The 15,966-nt window shown below is 43.9% G+C and overlaps 1 protein-coding gene across 4 annotated transcripts in view; it reads right to left on the reverse strand.

Moving 5' to 3' along the window:
- TRIM55 (tripartite motif containing 55) overlaps positions 1-14,519 on the reverse strand; it is a 38,513-nt gene extending 23,994 nt beyond the window's left edge. For 2 of the 4 annotated variants that reach the window (XM_080380443.1, XM_080380440.1), the window contains exons 1-4: positions 13,959-14,519; positions 13,361-13,533; positions 5,453-5,618; positions 3,625-3,720 (exon numbers count right to left, since the gene is read on the reverse strand). In XM_080380443.1, coding sequence (XP_080236569.1) covers positions 3,625-3,720; positions 5,453-5,618; positions 13,361-13,533; positions 13,959-14,147 — 624 coding nt within the window. In that variant the 5' untranslated portion in view covers positions 14,148-14,519. The remainder of the gene's footprint in view (positions 1-3,624; positions 3,721-5,452; positions 5,619-13,360; positions 13,534-13,958) is intronic. The other 2 variants (XM_080380441.1, XM_080380442.1) reach the window with 2 other exon arrangements.
- Between the last annotated feature and the right edge of the window lie 1,447 nt (positions 14,520-15,966).

The raw sequence follows: 15,966 nt of genomic DNA on the forward strand, positions 1-15,966 counted from the left end.
GAAATTTCTTTTTTTCTACCAGAGAACTTGGAACTGTCCTGGATGGGCTTGATTTTCACATATGCCCTCTTAGACTCTATTTTGACAGTCGGCGTCCATTATATTCCATTTACTGTGCACTGAATGAGGTAGAGGTACCACAAAGAAAATGGTGTGTGACAAAAGCACAAAGACAAGAAGGAGGAATCAGGTTCCAACCCCTACCTTCAGGCAATGGTTTTCACATCATTTTTGAGACACTTTTATTGTCCTTCCAACCAGATAACACAGCATATTTCACTAGGTAAGGAGGATGGGTTTGATGACTGCTTCATTGAGCGCTCTCTAACAAGAACACATTGCGTTTGCAAGAGAGGATTTATGAAGAGGAAATTTGAGATAGGTTATCTATAATGTCTGAGGTCTACCAAACAGAAGTACCTGAGTCATCTGTGTGCCCCAGGGCACACAGATGGGCATAACCTTATTGTGGTTATATCTGCTTGTGGATAGCCGTGATTATTTAAATCTCTTTCCTAGGAACTGAGGCTGAATCAATTCCTCATCTTCATCCCTGGAGGCATGATGCTGAGATCCTGGCAGCACAGGATTATTAACAGTCTCACAGTACTTTTGGAAGTGATAAGACTGATTATTCATAGCACTTGGCCAGAGAGAATCCCACTTTTTTCTTGACTTTCAGCCAGAGTTTTTTCCTCCCAGTGGTGACAGTCTGCTCTGTATCATACAAAGGAGAAAGCTTTTCAGAGATGGATGTGTGGCCAAAAATCACTGTGTTGAGAGGTGGGGAGCAAATACAGATCTTGTTGCACTGTCTCAAGTATCCGCCTCTGCTTCCCGATGAGGAAGACTAGGCTAAACAGGCACTCCTTAATTTAAAACTCCTTGCAATGGAGCAGGCTTGTCCTGCTTTTCTGGAGGTCCTTGCCACTTCCCAGAAATTCCTGATTAGTGAATTATAGGGTGGGGATAAGGAAGCTTTCACACAAAGTGAGTCACAGTTCCTGGGTGTCATTCTGTTGTTCAGATCTCAAATTATCTTCCTCTCCTCTTTCACCTATCTAGCTCTCCTCTTTCACTCTTTCCTTCCTTTTTCACCTTTTCTCCTAGCTTTCTCCCAGTGTTTCCTGCACTCCCGCTGGCTCCAGACTCCTCTGCAGTTTAGTCTACAATGACCTCCTCTAAAATATCATTCAGATCACTTGTAAAACAGCCTTAATTTCAAGACAGGTGTGTGCTATCTTTGCTATTTGACACAGGACAAGCATTAGTAGAAGAAGGGCCAAGAGAGTGACAGCAGGGTGCCCTGAGAGATCCTTCCCTATCTTTGTGCTCTAATATATAATATTTCCTGCCACCAGCAGGTATTACAGAGCTGTAAACCTCAAGAGTGAGAGTGCAAAACAGGTTCCTAATTGCAAATGATGAAATATTTCTGAAATATTCTCCTTCTGTATAAAATGTTCCCATACAAGGTCTCTGCCTGATGGAATTACCCCAATCAGATTCTGCGTAATGAGAAAGGTTAATAAATACATGAGTTTTCATTCTAAAAAGTTCTCAGTCTTTTTGTTTTTTTTAAAGCACTGCTACAGAAAAAAAAAAAAAAAAAAGAGGAGGCCTTGCCACTGAGCATGAGTTTTGCTGCTTGTTCTGAAGTATCTGTATTGACTGGCCTACGTTATTAGCATTTGAAAGAAACATTGTAATTTTTTTTCCTTCATTATTTGACTCACATAGTTTACAAGACTAAACAGTACTTAGTGATTTATTATCGTTTTCCAGTATTTCGTGTTTTATATTCCTTTTTTTATTTTCAGTATAATATGTGTATTTTGTCTACCTTTCAATCAGTTAAAAGCCATACGATTATTAATCAATTTTTTTGTTTGGTTTTCTGCTTTTTAGGGTTGGATAGGAGCAATAGCTACATTTAGAACTGTAAGCTATTGTTTATTCCAGCTCAAAGAAAAATGATCACGTTATTTTCTACTAAAGCAGATATTTATTGTTCTCTGCAAAGTGTTAAGCAGAGAGAAGAGACCATCCTAGGTTATAAGCGTTATTTCCATGTGTGCACATTTCTCAGCTCCAGCTGCAGCTTTTCATCTTCAAGGACAAACTGATGCCAATTCAGACAAAGCTCTTGAATGGTAGGAAATGTGTCAAATTGCTTGAAATGTAACATGGAAGTGCCAAGGTATGGTCTAAGATCTATTTTCTGCAATCTTTGACTTAAAAGGTGAAAAGCCCATTAAAACATCTGAAGGTAAAATGGCTGCACTTTCTTTGGCCTTTGAGTTTAAAGGTTGGACTTTAAACTGAGTGGATGACTGAGGAAGCAAGCTAGTTTCAGAAACCGTTGTATTTGTGAAGGTATTTTTAGCACAATGTTTTCTCCATACTTCAGACTAGACGTTTGAAGTTTTGTTTCTGGTTCAGCTAGTTGAACTTAAATGAGTAGAAGCTTTTGCTTTTGTATCATTCAAATTTCTGCAGTTAACCTACTTGAAAGGCTTGTTTCTGTCTGCAAAGCCCTGATAGCAGCCAATTTCATCATTGCAATGTGAAGGCTTCCTGACTACAAAGTTCTGACTGCTACTAACATGCTCTCTCATTTACTTGGGATAATGGTTTTATGTTCTTTGAGCCAAATTTGGACATTTTCTGCTTTTTCTTGCTCTGAGGAAATAGGAGCCTTAGGCAATTGTGTACGTAGACTGTGGAATCAATTTTCCTTACCAATTAGAATATATACACCTTGGATTAATGTCTTTTTCTGTGCTGTTTCTCTTTTCTGCTCCAGCTCTGAAGGGTCAATATAATTCTAATTGGGCTGAAAGGGATGCGACTCCTTCACTAGATGCTTCATCAAACTCTGATCATAAAATCAATTCATATGAGCTCCTTTCAGCCTATTGCTCTGTGAGGTTCAAATTGGTCAGAGATGGTATTTATATTTGCTTTGCTGGTACAAGCCTCTTGAAAGAAACGAAAGCCACTTCTGCTATCGAATGCCACAAAACTAATACCAGCTTTGTCAGAGCAAGAACTTTACCAGACAATCCAGTAAGCACCAAACAAGACTCCTTAAAGGACAACATAAGTACATTAAAAAATTACTTCTTGTGCACAAGGCAAAACAACCAAATACAGAGCTCACTGACATACCTGGGAGCTGCACTGTGGCTACGCTGTGGCTGAGACTAAGGCTCTGCACACAGGACCAGTCAGGCTTTAGACAAGTACTGGTCTTTTACAGCTCTAGAACCTGATCTTAGATGTTAAATGAGCTGGGAGTTGATGGCATTTTGTTGGATTTGCTTTAATTTCAGTGATATCCTATGTTACTAAGAATGCTTAGCAAGATGTGCTGACACGGGTTATCCTTACTCTTTGTTCTCAACCACATGGCCAATGTTAGAGGCACGGTGCCAAGCAGGACATATTCTTTGGTTGAGGCTGTACAGCTGATATTGTACAAAGCCACAGGTAATGGTTTAGCGCTAAATGATGCAGGAATGCATTTGGGTAAAGTGAGGTCTGTTAAAGAATGATTATTACCAGCAGTCCAAAGATGCGACTTCACACTGAAATAACTGCATTGAAAGAGGTGGTACCTACCTCAACTGTCTTGCAGGTCTCCTCCAGCTGTGTGACTATCCCTTGCACTCTGTCATTGCTCCCCACCAGGACTGCAATGCCATCACTCAGCTCGGACTAGACGTAATGAGAGAGTAAGCAGAAGGGTGTTAGACACCATCCCACTTTCAGGGTGGCACATCTAACAGTGAGGAGCAGGAGGTGAATGGGCCGTACCAGGGTATTAGCTCTTCTTTCCACCAGAACCAAGGAGAATCGGAGCTTTACCTGTCCCCAAATCACCTGCTTGCTAGTACTTTAGCATTTGTTTCTTCTCCCAAAACACTATGACAACATTGACATTTTTGAAACTTTTAATGGAGAAGAAACGGTAGTTTGGAAAGGAGGAAGCACTTTGTTCTAGGAGGCTTTTCTAGGTGCTTTTGTCTGAAGTGCTGTTTCAATAGCCCCAAAATATTCACTTTGGATTTCTTGAGAGAAAAGACACTATCTCTGGAGGGTGTTTTTTTTTAGTGTCGGGGTCTAGCCATGCCACTGTGATATTTCCCTGAAGACTGTAGCTTTTGGCCTTGGAAAGGGGAAGAGGTGGCCCATGGACCTGGAGGTACCAGGGCACTGCAGAGCTCCTGGAGTGAGGGCAGTGGGGCTGGGGCTGTGGTGAGAGGGAAAGGGAGAAAAGGAGAAGATGGAGGCTGAGCCATTGCCATGAGAGAAATGAGTGGAAGAAGGGAACAGCCTGAGCGTGGGAATGGGCATGACTGTGAGGTATCCTTAGAAGATGAGAGACAGAGAAGCTAGTCCCTAGGGAACTTGGTGAGGGTGCTGGGGAGGGCGAGGTGCCCTTGGCACACTGCTGTAGTGACAGAAGCAACCATGTCTGTGGCCTCCACAGCTTTGTAAAGGATTCTTTGAAGCACGCATCCTGCAGCCTCCAGGTTACACCTCCAGTCTTGGGTGTGACATCCCCTTTCCAAGGTACTCTGGGAAGGAAATCACTGCTTACAAATCTCCATGCAAAGGGAGTGATGGAGGGGCATGGATTCAGTCCAAGAAAATTCTCCCCCTTCTCCCTCCTTTTCTGATTGAAAAGGATGTTTGTAACTACTTTCCTAAATCGACTTCTCATTTGTAGTTTCCACACACAAGCATCTGTGTGACAACGTTGGAGGCTGGGATTGCAAACTTGGCCTGTCTGATTGCTTGCCCCACTGGGGCCCTCCAGAAAAATGAGCTGTTTATCTCAGGAGGATAACCCAGTGAGTCAGGCTTTAAATTAATACTGTATTAAAAATAAACAAGTCTTTTACTGGTGACAGCAAGGGCAGAGGATGTTAGGTACATCCTGTGCTGCCAGCTATTGAATATTCCTGCATTCACTTGGAAGAGGAGGTTTTTCACTTAACTTTTCTTAAAAATGGGATGCTTAAAAGCAAAAGTGCCTGATAGATAACTATTTGATTTGTAATGATCTGTTCTCTTTCCATTTCATGTGTTGAAAATCACATTTGTTTTTCTGACCTAAAAGTACTGAAAAAAAAGGAGATTAGGAACCTCAAAAGAGAGATCCTCAGCTTCACATCAAACCATCTAAAATATTTACTCACTATACTAACAAAAATTGGGTAATAGTTCTGTTCTCTGTAATAGGTCTCTGTGTGATCTCTCATAAATTTATTTTCCCATGTTTCTAAACAGTTCCTACAGATTCATGTGGGCCTTTCACTCACACGCAGGAATGGCAAAGGCACCCCAGGCCCCTTTGGAAACCTGCAGGAAGCCCATGGGAATACTCTCCTGCTGATGGTCCTGTCCGTTGCTGGGAAGACCATGAAAAACAAAAAATATTTACCTTCTGTTGCTGGTAAACGTTTGTAAGAGGAGCGACTTGACAGTCTTTGTGGGCACCAAAGACTTTGCACAAGGAGCAGGTGGGCATTTCACAGTTCAGACAATAGATATTAATTCTCTCATCTTCGTGCTCTTCGCACATTGGCTGGTCACACTTCCTTTCAGGCCTGCAAAAGAAAATGAGTTTTTAAAACAGACTTGGTGCTCATGGGTTCCTGATGACAACATGTAGGGTATCAGCGTGAAATACAGCACGTTCGTATAGCAGTGTCCGTGGCTGACCTGAATACGCAACACAGACTTAAACCTGCCAAAGAGTGACTAAATAGACAGCGGCACCACTTAGTGTCCTGACACAACAGGGTGTGAAGACAGTATAGCAACATGACTTCATATGGGGATTCCAGCTAGCAGTGTGACTGAACTCTTGCTCATATTTTAAAATGTAAATAACCTCACTAAGATTCATCTCAGGCTACTTGTGTGCTTTAATTAGCATGTTATCTAACATCTGTCTGAAATAGGAAACATGTAATTTCTTTCAGGTTCACCACTGAGGCACCTGGCTTTAATGCAGCCAAGCTCTTATGCAGGGGCCTAATTTGAAGCAAGAGTTGTAGGTATTGATGGACCTTTATGCCCTTAACTCTGTATCTCTGCTGACGAGCTTTGTGAGGCCCAAGTCAGGACTGTCAATATCAAACAGGACGGGGTCCTTATGGCTTTGACACTAGGCCAGCAACCAAAACAAGGTCTCACATGAATTAACTTTAGCTGGGTGGCATGTGTGTAGCTTGCACAGTGTCAGACTTTTTAACAGTAGATGACTTGATTGCACCTACCACAAAAAGCATGGGTTGCACAAGAAGCGCTCCTCTCCTATGCAAAGCCAGGAACTATCACTAGACTGTAGTTCGGTCCTGATATCTTCACCAAAATGACTTAGCCATACACACACAAATCAATCCCTGCTATTTTAGGAACTAATTTAGTTGTAGCTTCCTTTAAATGAGACAGTTACTTAACTGACATTCCTGGTGTAAGTGAAAGCTCTGGTCCAGTCCGCATGGGCAGGCTGATGCTTTTCTGAGCCCACACTTCAGGCTTAGCACCCTGAGCACATCTGTGGCAAGCACATGACTGGTGAGGATGTGGTGCCAGATGACAGGGTCAGTAGATCGTTTTTTTTATTCCTACTATGTTTTTTTTTACTCCTACACACTCCTACTGTAGCAACATTAAATATTTCCAATGTAAGCCATTATCCCCTTCTGCTACCGTTTGGAAGGAGAACTATGACTTACCTGTAGCAAGTGGGGCAGTGGCATCATAGATATATATTGTTTTATCATTAGAAAATATTTTCCAAAACTACAGAATTTAATAGAATTACATGGAAATATTTTATTAAAAGCCGTTCTACAGAGCTCTGTAGTAAGGAGTCATTCTATTCAGGTTTTAAAATGTATGAAAAAGTCCTTATCTTAGATTACGTTACAGTAGAATTTTTCCAGACAGTTTGGTAGAGCGGACATGGTATTTACTTTTTAATGACAAAGTACAGGTTTTCTCTTCTGAAAGGAATGGAATGTGATCAATTAGATGCATTTAAAGAAAGATCAAGCAACAAAGAAAATGTCTCATGCATTCATATTTTTTAATTTCAAGAGGGCACTGGAATTTAAAGGGATCATAATGAAAATCTATAGTCTGCAATATAACACAATATACTGGAATAAAACAAGACGGACACTTCTGAAGGAAGCTTGTGTCATACAGGTCAGATTTCTAACACACATTTACATAAGGGACTCCAATGGTAGTCAAAAGAGATGTGTCTCCACTGTAAAAAAAGCTTTACGTAGTTTGCAGATGACTGCAAACAGCCCCTAATACATTCATGTGATAGTGCACCGTTGGGAGGGCCTACATGTGAAGGCAGTAACAGACAATGAATGTCAAAATGATTAATTAAGCTTGAAATAGCTGCTCTTTATGCAAATATTTACAAGACCAGAACTAGAAACTACGAGGATGTTATTTGACACTGGAATGGCGCTGCTAGCATGAAAAACACATTGTGCAGGGCAAAAAGGCGACAGTGTCAAGCAAGTTCAGCCAGAAGCAGCCAACCTTCAAAGGTGCCGCAAAGAGCTGGAAGAAACCTGGCAGAACTCCTTGAACTAGTGGGGCTCTGGAGACAGCGACAGAAGACTAGAAGTAAACAGATCTACAGCCTCCTTTCTAGGCTGTGCAAAAGGAGAGGTTTTTAGCACAACATTCCCTGACTTTAGAAGCAATCCTCTGGGTCTATATTGGTGTAGCAAAGGCCAAAATACAACCACTAAGTTTAAAATGGCGGCTGCTCCTGAAACAGGATATTAAAGAGCAGTGGATAGGAAAATGGCAGTATGGCTTTAGTAGAAGAAAACATTGATCACAGATGTGCTTGTGACCAAAGAAGCAGCAGGTTGCTGAAATGGCCTAACAGCTTTGTGCTCTCATTCTCTGACTGCTTTTTGAGATGCTAAGCCTGTGTTTGACTGCTACAGGCTTATTCTTTTGTGTTAAAGCCAGGTTTGGACCTCAATGTGCAGTGTGTTGTGCATGTTTTATGGAGAGGAGGATTCTCAGCACTGGTGAGGCCACACCTGGAGTACTGGGTCCAGTTCTGGGCTCAGCAGTACAAGAGAGACATGGACATACTGGAAAGAGCCCAGCAAAGGACTCTGAAGACGATTAAGGGTCTAGAGCATCTGTCCTGTGGACAAAAGCTGAGGGAGCTGGGACTTTCATCCTGGGTAAGAGAAGGTTCAGAGAGATCTTAACAATGACCTTGATCTTCTCAGTACCTTCAGGTATCTAAGTACCTGAATGGAGGGTGTAATGAGGATGGTGCCAGGCTCTTTTCAATGGTGCCCGGTGACATAATCAGAGGCAATGGGCATAGGTTAAAACAGAGGAGGTTCCTTCAATATCAGGAAACGTTTTTTCACTGTGAGCATGATTGAGCGAGCACTGGTAGAGGTTGCCCAGAGAGGTTGTGGAGTCTCCTTTCTTGGAGATACTCAAAAGCCATCTGGACATGCTCCTGGGCAACCAGCTCTGGGTGACCCTGCTTGAACAGTGGTGTTGGACCAGATGACCTCCAGAGCTCCCATCCAATCTCACCCATTCTGTGATTCTGTGACTTAGTGATGAAATGCAAAGTTGCTGGGCACATAAAGGAGCACACTTTAATTAATGAAAAAGTAAGACCTTAGGAAAACTGCTGTTTAGTTAGAAGGCATGTTTTCCTTAGGATTTTTACAAATCCAAAAAGCATCTACTGAAATAATATATCCAACTTTGATAGTGTTTTTACTGAGGACCCTAATATAGCTGTAGCCCTTCCTGTACCGTCACATCACCTAGTGCCTGCATCTGGTCAGAGAGAATCTGTGTGACTGTGTAAGGCACAGTCAGATCATTAGTGAAGATATTGAACTGTATTGGCCCCAGTATCAATCTTGGGCATACATCACTGATGACTGTCTTCCACCTGCCTTCACGCTGCTTACTATGACCCTTTGAGTCTGGCAGTTCAGCCAGTTTTCAGTCCACTGTACACTGTCTACTCTAGACCTTATTTCATCAGTTTGTCAATAAAGATGTTACAGGAGACAGTGTTGAAAATCTAGATAAACAACATCCACTGCTCTCCTCTCATTTGCTGAGTTATCTCATTATATAAGGCTACCAGGTTGTTCAGGCTGATTTCCCCTTCATAAATCCATGCTGACTATTTCTAATCACCTTTTCATCTTTCATATGTTTGAAAACGGCTTCCAGGAGGGTTTGCTTGAACAGCTTCCAGGGGACAAGTGTGAGGATGACCAGTGTGAGGATGACCAGCCCTTAGTTCCCTGGATTCTCCTTCCTGCACATCTTGAAGATTGGAGTAACATTTGCTTTCTTCCAGTCCAGTCCTCAGCAATCTATCCTGATTATCACAACCTTCCAGAGATTATTGAGAGTGGCCTTGCAATGACATCAGCAGCTCCCTCACCACTCATGGGTGCCTCCCATCAGGGTGTCCAGTTCTTTTTAATGTTCTCTAACTTGATCCCTCTCCACCGAGGGTAAGTTTTCCTTGCTTTAGACTTTCCCATTGGTCTTGGGGACCTGGGACTGATCTTTCCAGAAAAGGCTGAGGTGAAGAAGGCATTGAGTACTTGGCCTTTTCTCTGCCCTTTGTCACAGGAGCCCCGGCTCTGTTTAGCAGTGGACCAACATTTTCCCTGATTTTTCTCTTGCTGCTGATTTACCTGTAGAAGCTCTTCTTAATAGCCTTCATGTCCCTCACCAGATTCAGTTCCAGGTGGGCTTTGACTTCCTGAACCCCATCTGTACATGTTTGGACAGTGTCTCAAAATATTCCTGAGTCACCTGTCCACCTTCTTTTTGCTTCTATTTTAATGTTTTATTTTGATCAGGAGCCCCCTGTTAATCAATTCAGATATCCTGCCACCATTGTTTGAGTTCCTGTATGTGGGGACAGACCATTCTTGAGCTTGGAGGAGGTGGTCCTTGAAAATCAACCACAATGATGGACTCTCCCAAAAGCAGTGAAAAACCCATCAACACTCAGGGTAGAAATGGGGCTTGAAAAATGAGAAGATCATAACAGTTCATATTGACATAGGGAGTCTCGCAGCTCCATTAACACTAGTACTATCTTGAATGCTTGGCCCAGGAAAGCCATTGGTACAGGTGAGCTTGGGGCTTTGTCTCCATGGGGAGTTGGAGAAGATCCAGGTGATCTCTCTCATCTCTTTTTCTGCAAAATCTGTGGCGCTTCTCCTGCAGCTCCCTTGCTCTGCAACATGTGGGCAGGGATCCCATCTGCCTGGCCAGCTCATTTGAGATCCCCAGGCATACCTGAAGCCCATCCTGGAGAGCCAGGTCTTCCCTTGGGAGCTCCAGCTGAGGCTTCTGAGGTGTCAGGGATAGCTGCTCCTGGCAGTGCTGGCTACCCTGTCGCAGAGCCCATGCACACTTCTCTCAGCACATCACCTGGTCTCTGCTGTGCGTGCTGCTGCACACACTGCTCTGTCTGTGCTTGGGCTGCAGGGATTGCCTGTGCCCAGGGCTCTCCCTGGTAGGTGCAAGGCAGAAAGAATGCTCAACCCGCCCTGATCTGGATTCAGCTGGTAACAAAGCCCAAAACACCTTTTGATCAGAAATAGCCGGCCGAGCTCATTAGAGGCTGCCAGAACTTGTGAGAAGCCACAGCCTCTTGCTGCTACCCTTTCCTGGTGGCAGCAGGCACCCTGATGAGCCTTGGATATTTCAGGTAATCAGTGACCTAGAGACTTTCAAAGACTGGTTTAATTTTTTAGCCAACTCTATTTTCACTGGGTTCAGTCCTTCAAAGCTTTGTCAGAGCCACATCCTGCTTGAAGATTTCTTTCCTTGTGTTGCTAATAGAGTCTAAATTGGGCAACAGGCTACGTTGCCATCAGCTGGAATTTGATGAGCAATGGATGTGACTATATGGTGGGTTTTTTAGTAATAGGAGGGCATGTGAGGGCTTGGGCAGAGCCTCCCAACCCTATGGCCCAGCTCCTGCCCCAGCTTTTATTTTTAAAACCACAATTCCTTAATACATGTAAAACCTCAAGTTTTAAAAAAATATTTTTGAAATAAATTATTTTTGCCCAAGCAGGAGGCAAAGCTTGCTCCCTAGCTAAATTCCCCTCAATCTCCTTAGTTCATGTGAAATGCAGCGGGGAGCTGGCATCATTCTGGCACACACTGTTACGGTAAATTATACCCACAGGAAGACTTGAGGGGAAGAGGCTCCTGTTTAGAAATCACAGGTACTGCCAGTTTGAAGGGTTGTCTTGGGAAGAAACAAGGAGGCAAAGGTCACATCTCACCCTTCCTCTTACGTGCCTCTGACAGGCCCCAGCCCTCAGTTTAGTAGAGACTGGTACAAAAGGAAGAGTTGGAGAAGGCTTGATTTCCCTTGACTTTTTGGTTTTGGTGGGACAGCACAGGGTAAAGCCATGGCTGATCTTGCTCATGCTCTCATGGAAGCCTGAGGTATGTTAGGTGGAGAGAGATAAGGAGCTGAGGCCTACAAAGTGGCAAATAGCTTAGATAACGTTGCTATGCATTGCTGCTGCTATGTAACCCTGAGGATAACTTTCATTCTAAGGACATATAAAAAAGTTAATTAAACACCTTAACGAACTAAATAAACCTTCTGGACAAATATATAAGGAAAAATATGTTCATATTTGTATTTTTTCCTATTCTCCCTTTCTATTCATCATGTGTTTTACTTCTATGGAATTCCAAAAAATTTACTAAATCTCTTACAGTTCTGTTGAATTTTGTTCCACTTGCCCATGAAGTTACATGGGAAAAGGAGCTGCATTTCTTTGTTTTTTAAGTTAAATTTAACTGTGAGCTGAAAACAAACCCAGACCAAGAAAGACATGAGGTCACACATGTCCAGCTTATTTGGTGAAAGCAAAGTCCACCACCATAGCTTTGCTGAGTAATTTCCTCCAAGCTTTTCCTGACTAAAATAATATTTGGGTATCAATGACACACACAAGGGTAGCTGACCTTCCCTTGGCACTGAGCGCAAAGGACAGCAGAAAGGACAATTTTAAGCCAACTTTGTGCTCTCCGATGCTTTGGAGCTCCAACCTATGCCCAGCTACAACTGTCCCCAAAGGGATTCAAACAACGAGGAATAACCAAAGCCACCATCGGGCTCTGAAATGTTGTCTTTGTTGGTGACTGTCCTCCTCTGCCAGAAGGGGGGAGAAATGCCCTAAGCCAATTCAGGCACTGGGCTCGAAAGTTTGTGTACACCTGCTCCAGCAATACCATCTCAATGTCCCTGCAAAACCCAGCTCCTTGTTGGGTTGGGATGGGGAGACTGTCAGCGAGCATGACCAGGATTACACCTTCCTTCAGGTGTACAAAACACCTTGCCATGCAAAACTGGCTCTACGGATCCAGGCGGGTGACAAAAGGCAGCTCAGCTTCCCTGGGTGAGAGCTGCTTGCTTGGTGGCCTGGGGCCAGGCTTAGCTTCCCCCTACTAAGTTCCCGATGGTGATACCATTCCTCTGACCCATCCCAGAGAAGGACAAAATACAATGCAACATTTTTCTATTGCTGGATCCATTACCCATCCAACTAAGGCAAAAAACATTCAGGAGTAATCTCACTTTTCAGGATTAACCCATTCCTCAGCACTGATACGTATTATTTCTGACAATTCCTTCTCTTTTAGGGAGTCCTAAGTAAGACTTGATTTCATGAGTTCACATCCCAAGGTGACAGGAATGAAGATATTTTTTTTATTGAGTTTTAATTTGACATTGTGATGCAGGGTATTTTCTCTGTGAAATTCAGGCTGCTTCTTGTTTGCACTGTCTGTCCCTCAGGATTTTCTACCATGATTTGAAATTTCTTTCCCTTCTTTAGCATAAGAACAGACACATTAAAGACAAGTAAGAATTGACTGAACTCTTTTTAAAACAAACTATGTGAACCTAGCTACTTTTTCCTTATTCACGTGAGTAGCCATGCTGACCTCAAGGGCTTTGCTTGCAGGGGTGAGTGTTGCTCATGTGAATCAGCACAGCACAATCCTCTGCTGTAAGTGGAAGCAGGGAAATTCAGCATCTGTTTGGGTATGGTTTTCTGTGCTCAGCAAGAGCTGACTTCATTGCACAGCACACAGATAGGCATGCATGGCAGCACGATCCCTTTCCGCATTTCCAAGAAATAAAACTAAATCAACATCACGTGAGCCAAGCAGAAAGACCAAAGGCCACCAGCCTCCTAAGCCACGTCTGCTTTTGTGGCAAACCTCCCCAGAGGGGCACAGATTCACTCTTTACCTTGTAGACTCCTGCTTGTAGATGTCGATGATGTTCTCCACCAGCAGGTTCCTCTGCAGCCCATAGACACCATGCCGGTCAAGGACAACTTCGTGCCTGCAGGAGGGACAGCGAAAGCGACCTCCCGATGCCATGGTTGTGCCTCCCCGGGTCGGCAGGTAGGGGTTGGAGGCCTGCTCTTGCCAAGCAGCACAAGGAGAGATGAGTAAGGCCATGCCAAACCACAAAAACCTCTTTCAAAAGCAGCAGTGCAAAACCATGCTTGTAGGAAACTTTGTCAGCATGCCCAAGGAGAAGGTAGCTCCAGCAAGCCACCCGCAGGAAAGTCACCACCACTTGGTGACTGCTGGCTGAGGGACCAGTTCGTTCCTCAGCTCGCACTCACGGCCACGTCCCTGCAGCTAACAGGTGACACTTTAATCTGCTCTGAGCTCAGCCCTAGCCCCTGGGGACACTCAACTTCTGCTTTAAATGATTCCCCCACCCCATCTTACCAACTGTTAAAAGCAATCAACCAAAATGTGTGAAAAATCTGCTTTTCCATTCATTTCAGTCAGTGTTGCTCAGGACGCAGAACTTTCTGTGGGAAGAAACCTACCTGGAAAATGTCGCTGGCACATTTCCGGCAGAGGTTGTGCTGGCAGGGCAGGATGACCACAGGCTTGGTGAACATCTCCAAGCAGATGGGGCAAATCAGCTGTTTCTCCAGGTTATCCATGGTCTGCTGCTCTTTGGAGAAGGACTTGTAGTTCAGGGAGGTGCTCATTCCTAGCTTGTCCAGGGGCATATGCTCAGGATCACGGCCTCACGGAGGGGTTTCCGGGTTAATTTCCCTTGAAATAAGTCCAAGGCTGTGCTGCGATCAGAGGCTCTCTGGGTTGCTCCGGGCAGAGGACATTGTTTAAACAAGGGGCCGAAGGGAGCCGGGGCTGTTTTTAGCAGTGTGGCGTCACAAGATACCATCCTGCCGTGCCCATATAAGCGCGTGAGAGGAGGACAGGCTGGGACAGGTGACGGCTGGCGGGGGGGGGGGGGGGGTTGGGGGGGAGATGGGGGGGGGGAGCGGTTGCCAGCAGGGCCCTGGCTCTCCTCACCCTCACATGGTGGCTTTCACCCCTTAAGGAGGAGGAGGCCGAGTGATAAGCAAACACAATCCGCTCCCCCCTTATCTCTGCATGGCGGCAGAGAGCACAGGGCTGCCCCGCTCTGCCCAGCCACACGCTGCAGCTGACAAGTGCCCTCCTTTGCAAGCAGCCATGCCGGTGAGGTGCAGGGCACAATTTGGCCCATGTGCTTCAGCAGGCTCCAGGATCTTGCCTTTCCAAGGCGGGAAGTACACGTGGTTGCTGGAGAAGACAATAGGAGTGATGGCTGCAGGGAAGCTCAGACACTTCAGGGTGTAAACACATCACCACCCCGAAAAACAGTTAAAAAAAATTGCCTGCCTATTACTGTGCATAAGTTTCTTTTGGTGTGATTTTTTTTTTTAGGAGTTGTAACATAAGAATCTAACACAAATACTCAAGTTATTAACTCCACAGCAACTTAAATATGCATGAAAAACTTCATTTGAATTTCCTGATGAGAGAGCGACAGAAGAAATACAGTATGAAAAGCTTTCATTTGTACTGCTAAAGAATAGGTGCTAATTGTACATGCTCTCTCTCCGCATAGTTTAATTCAAATATATTTCAGTTTTGGGCACTGCTGTGTTTATATCTGTTTATTAGACACTGATATCCCTCTCAGCTTGGCACTTGTTCCAGAGTTATTTTTAAAATTACAATTTCCCAGATAATTTGTGGCATGCGATGCCTGATCTTAAGGGAAAGCCATCTGTGCTTCTACTTGCCAATAATTTATCACACAACTGTACAAGCAATAAATATCTCATCCTCAAATTTAAGCCAAAGTCCCTGCATGTACTGTATAAAATCACTTTGCTACTGTACTGTACAAAATCACTTTGCTACTGTACCGTACATGTAATCAGAATATTGTCTTCTCTTTCTATCAATAAATATAATACTTTCTCTGTTAAGTGTCTTGGAGAAAGCTTTCATGTTTATTCTACCTCGTGACTGTATAGGCTTACATCTGAAATACGCTGGAGAGTGGCTGAGTGAGTCCCCTACACATCCTGGGGGAGACCCCAACTCCAGTGCAGGGCCCTTTATCTGCATGCAGCACCAGTCTGGAAACAGTGTACTTCAGGAAAACACAAAACTGAAGGTTTTCATTGATTTCCACATGAAAATGAATACTGTTCTCTCCATGCAATGTCAATGAATCACATTAAATTAAATGTATTATTGGCTACTTTATTTTCAATGCCTTGCTTGCTTTTTAGTTGCTTGGGTGAAATCCTCACCCATTTGCAGCATGCAGAGCTGGAATTTCCCCTGTGTAAACATACACATTTGCCAGCACTCACATAGAAAGAAATACATTTTTCTGAACGTTTGCATTCAAGGCAAATTTGTGACAGCTTAGTTAAATCCGTTTGAAATCACACCTTTGCTTCAACTGCCTGGTGCAGACCACAGCCTGGAGCCGAGCGGGAGAAGCTGCTTCAGCAGCTGAGCCAGAGACAGCTGGGGCTTTGG

Source organism: Falco punctatus, assembly GCF_963210335.1.
Source record: "Falco punctatus genome assembly, chromosome: 3".
Taxonomy (NCBI): Eukaryota; Metazoa; Chordata; class Aves; order Falconiformes; family Falconidae; genus Falco; species Falco punctatus.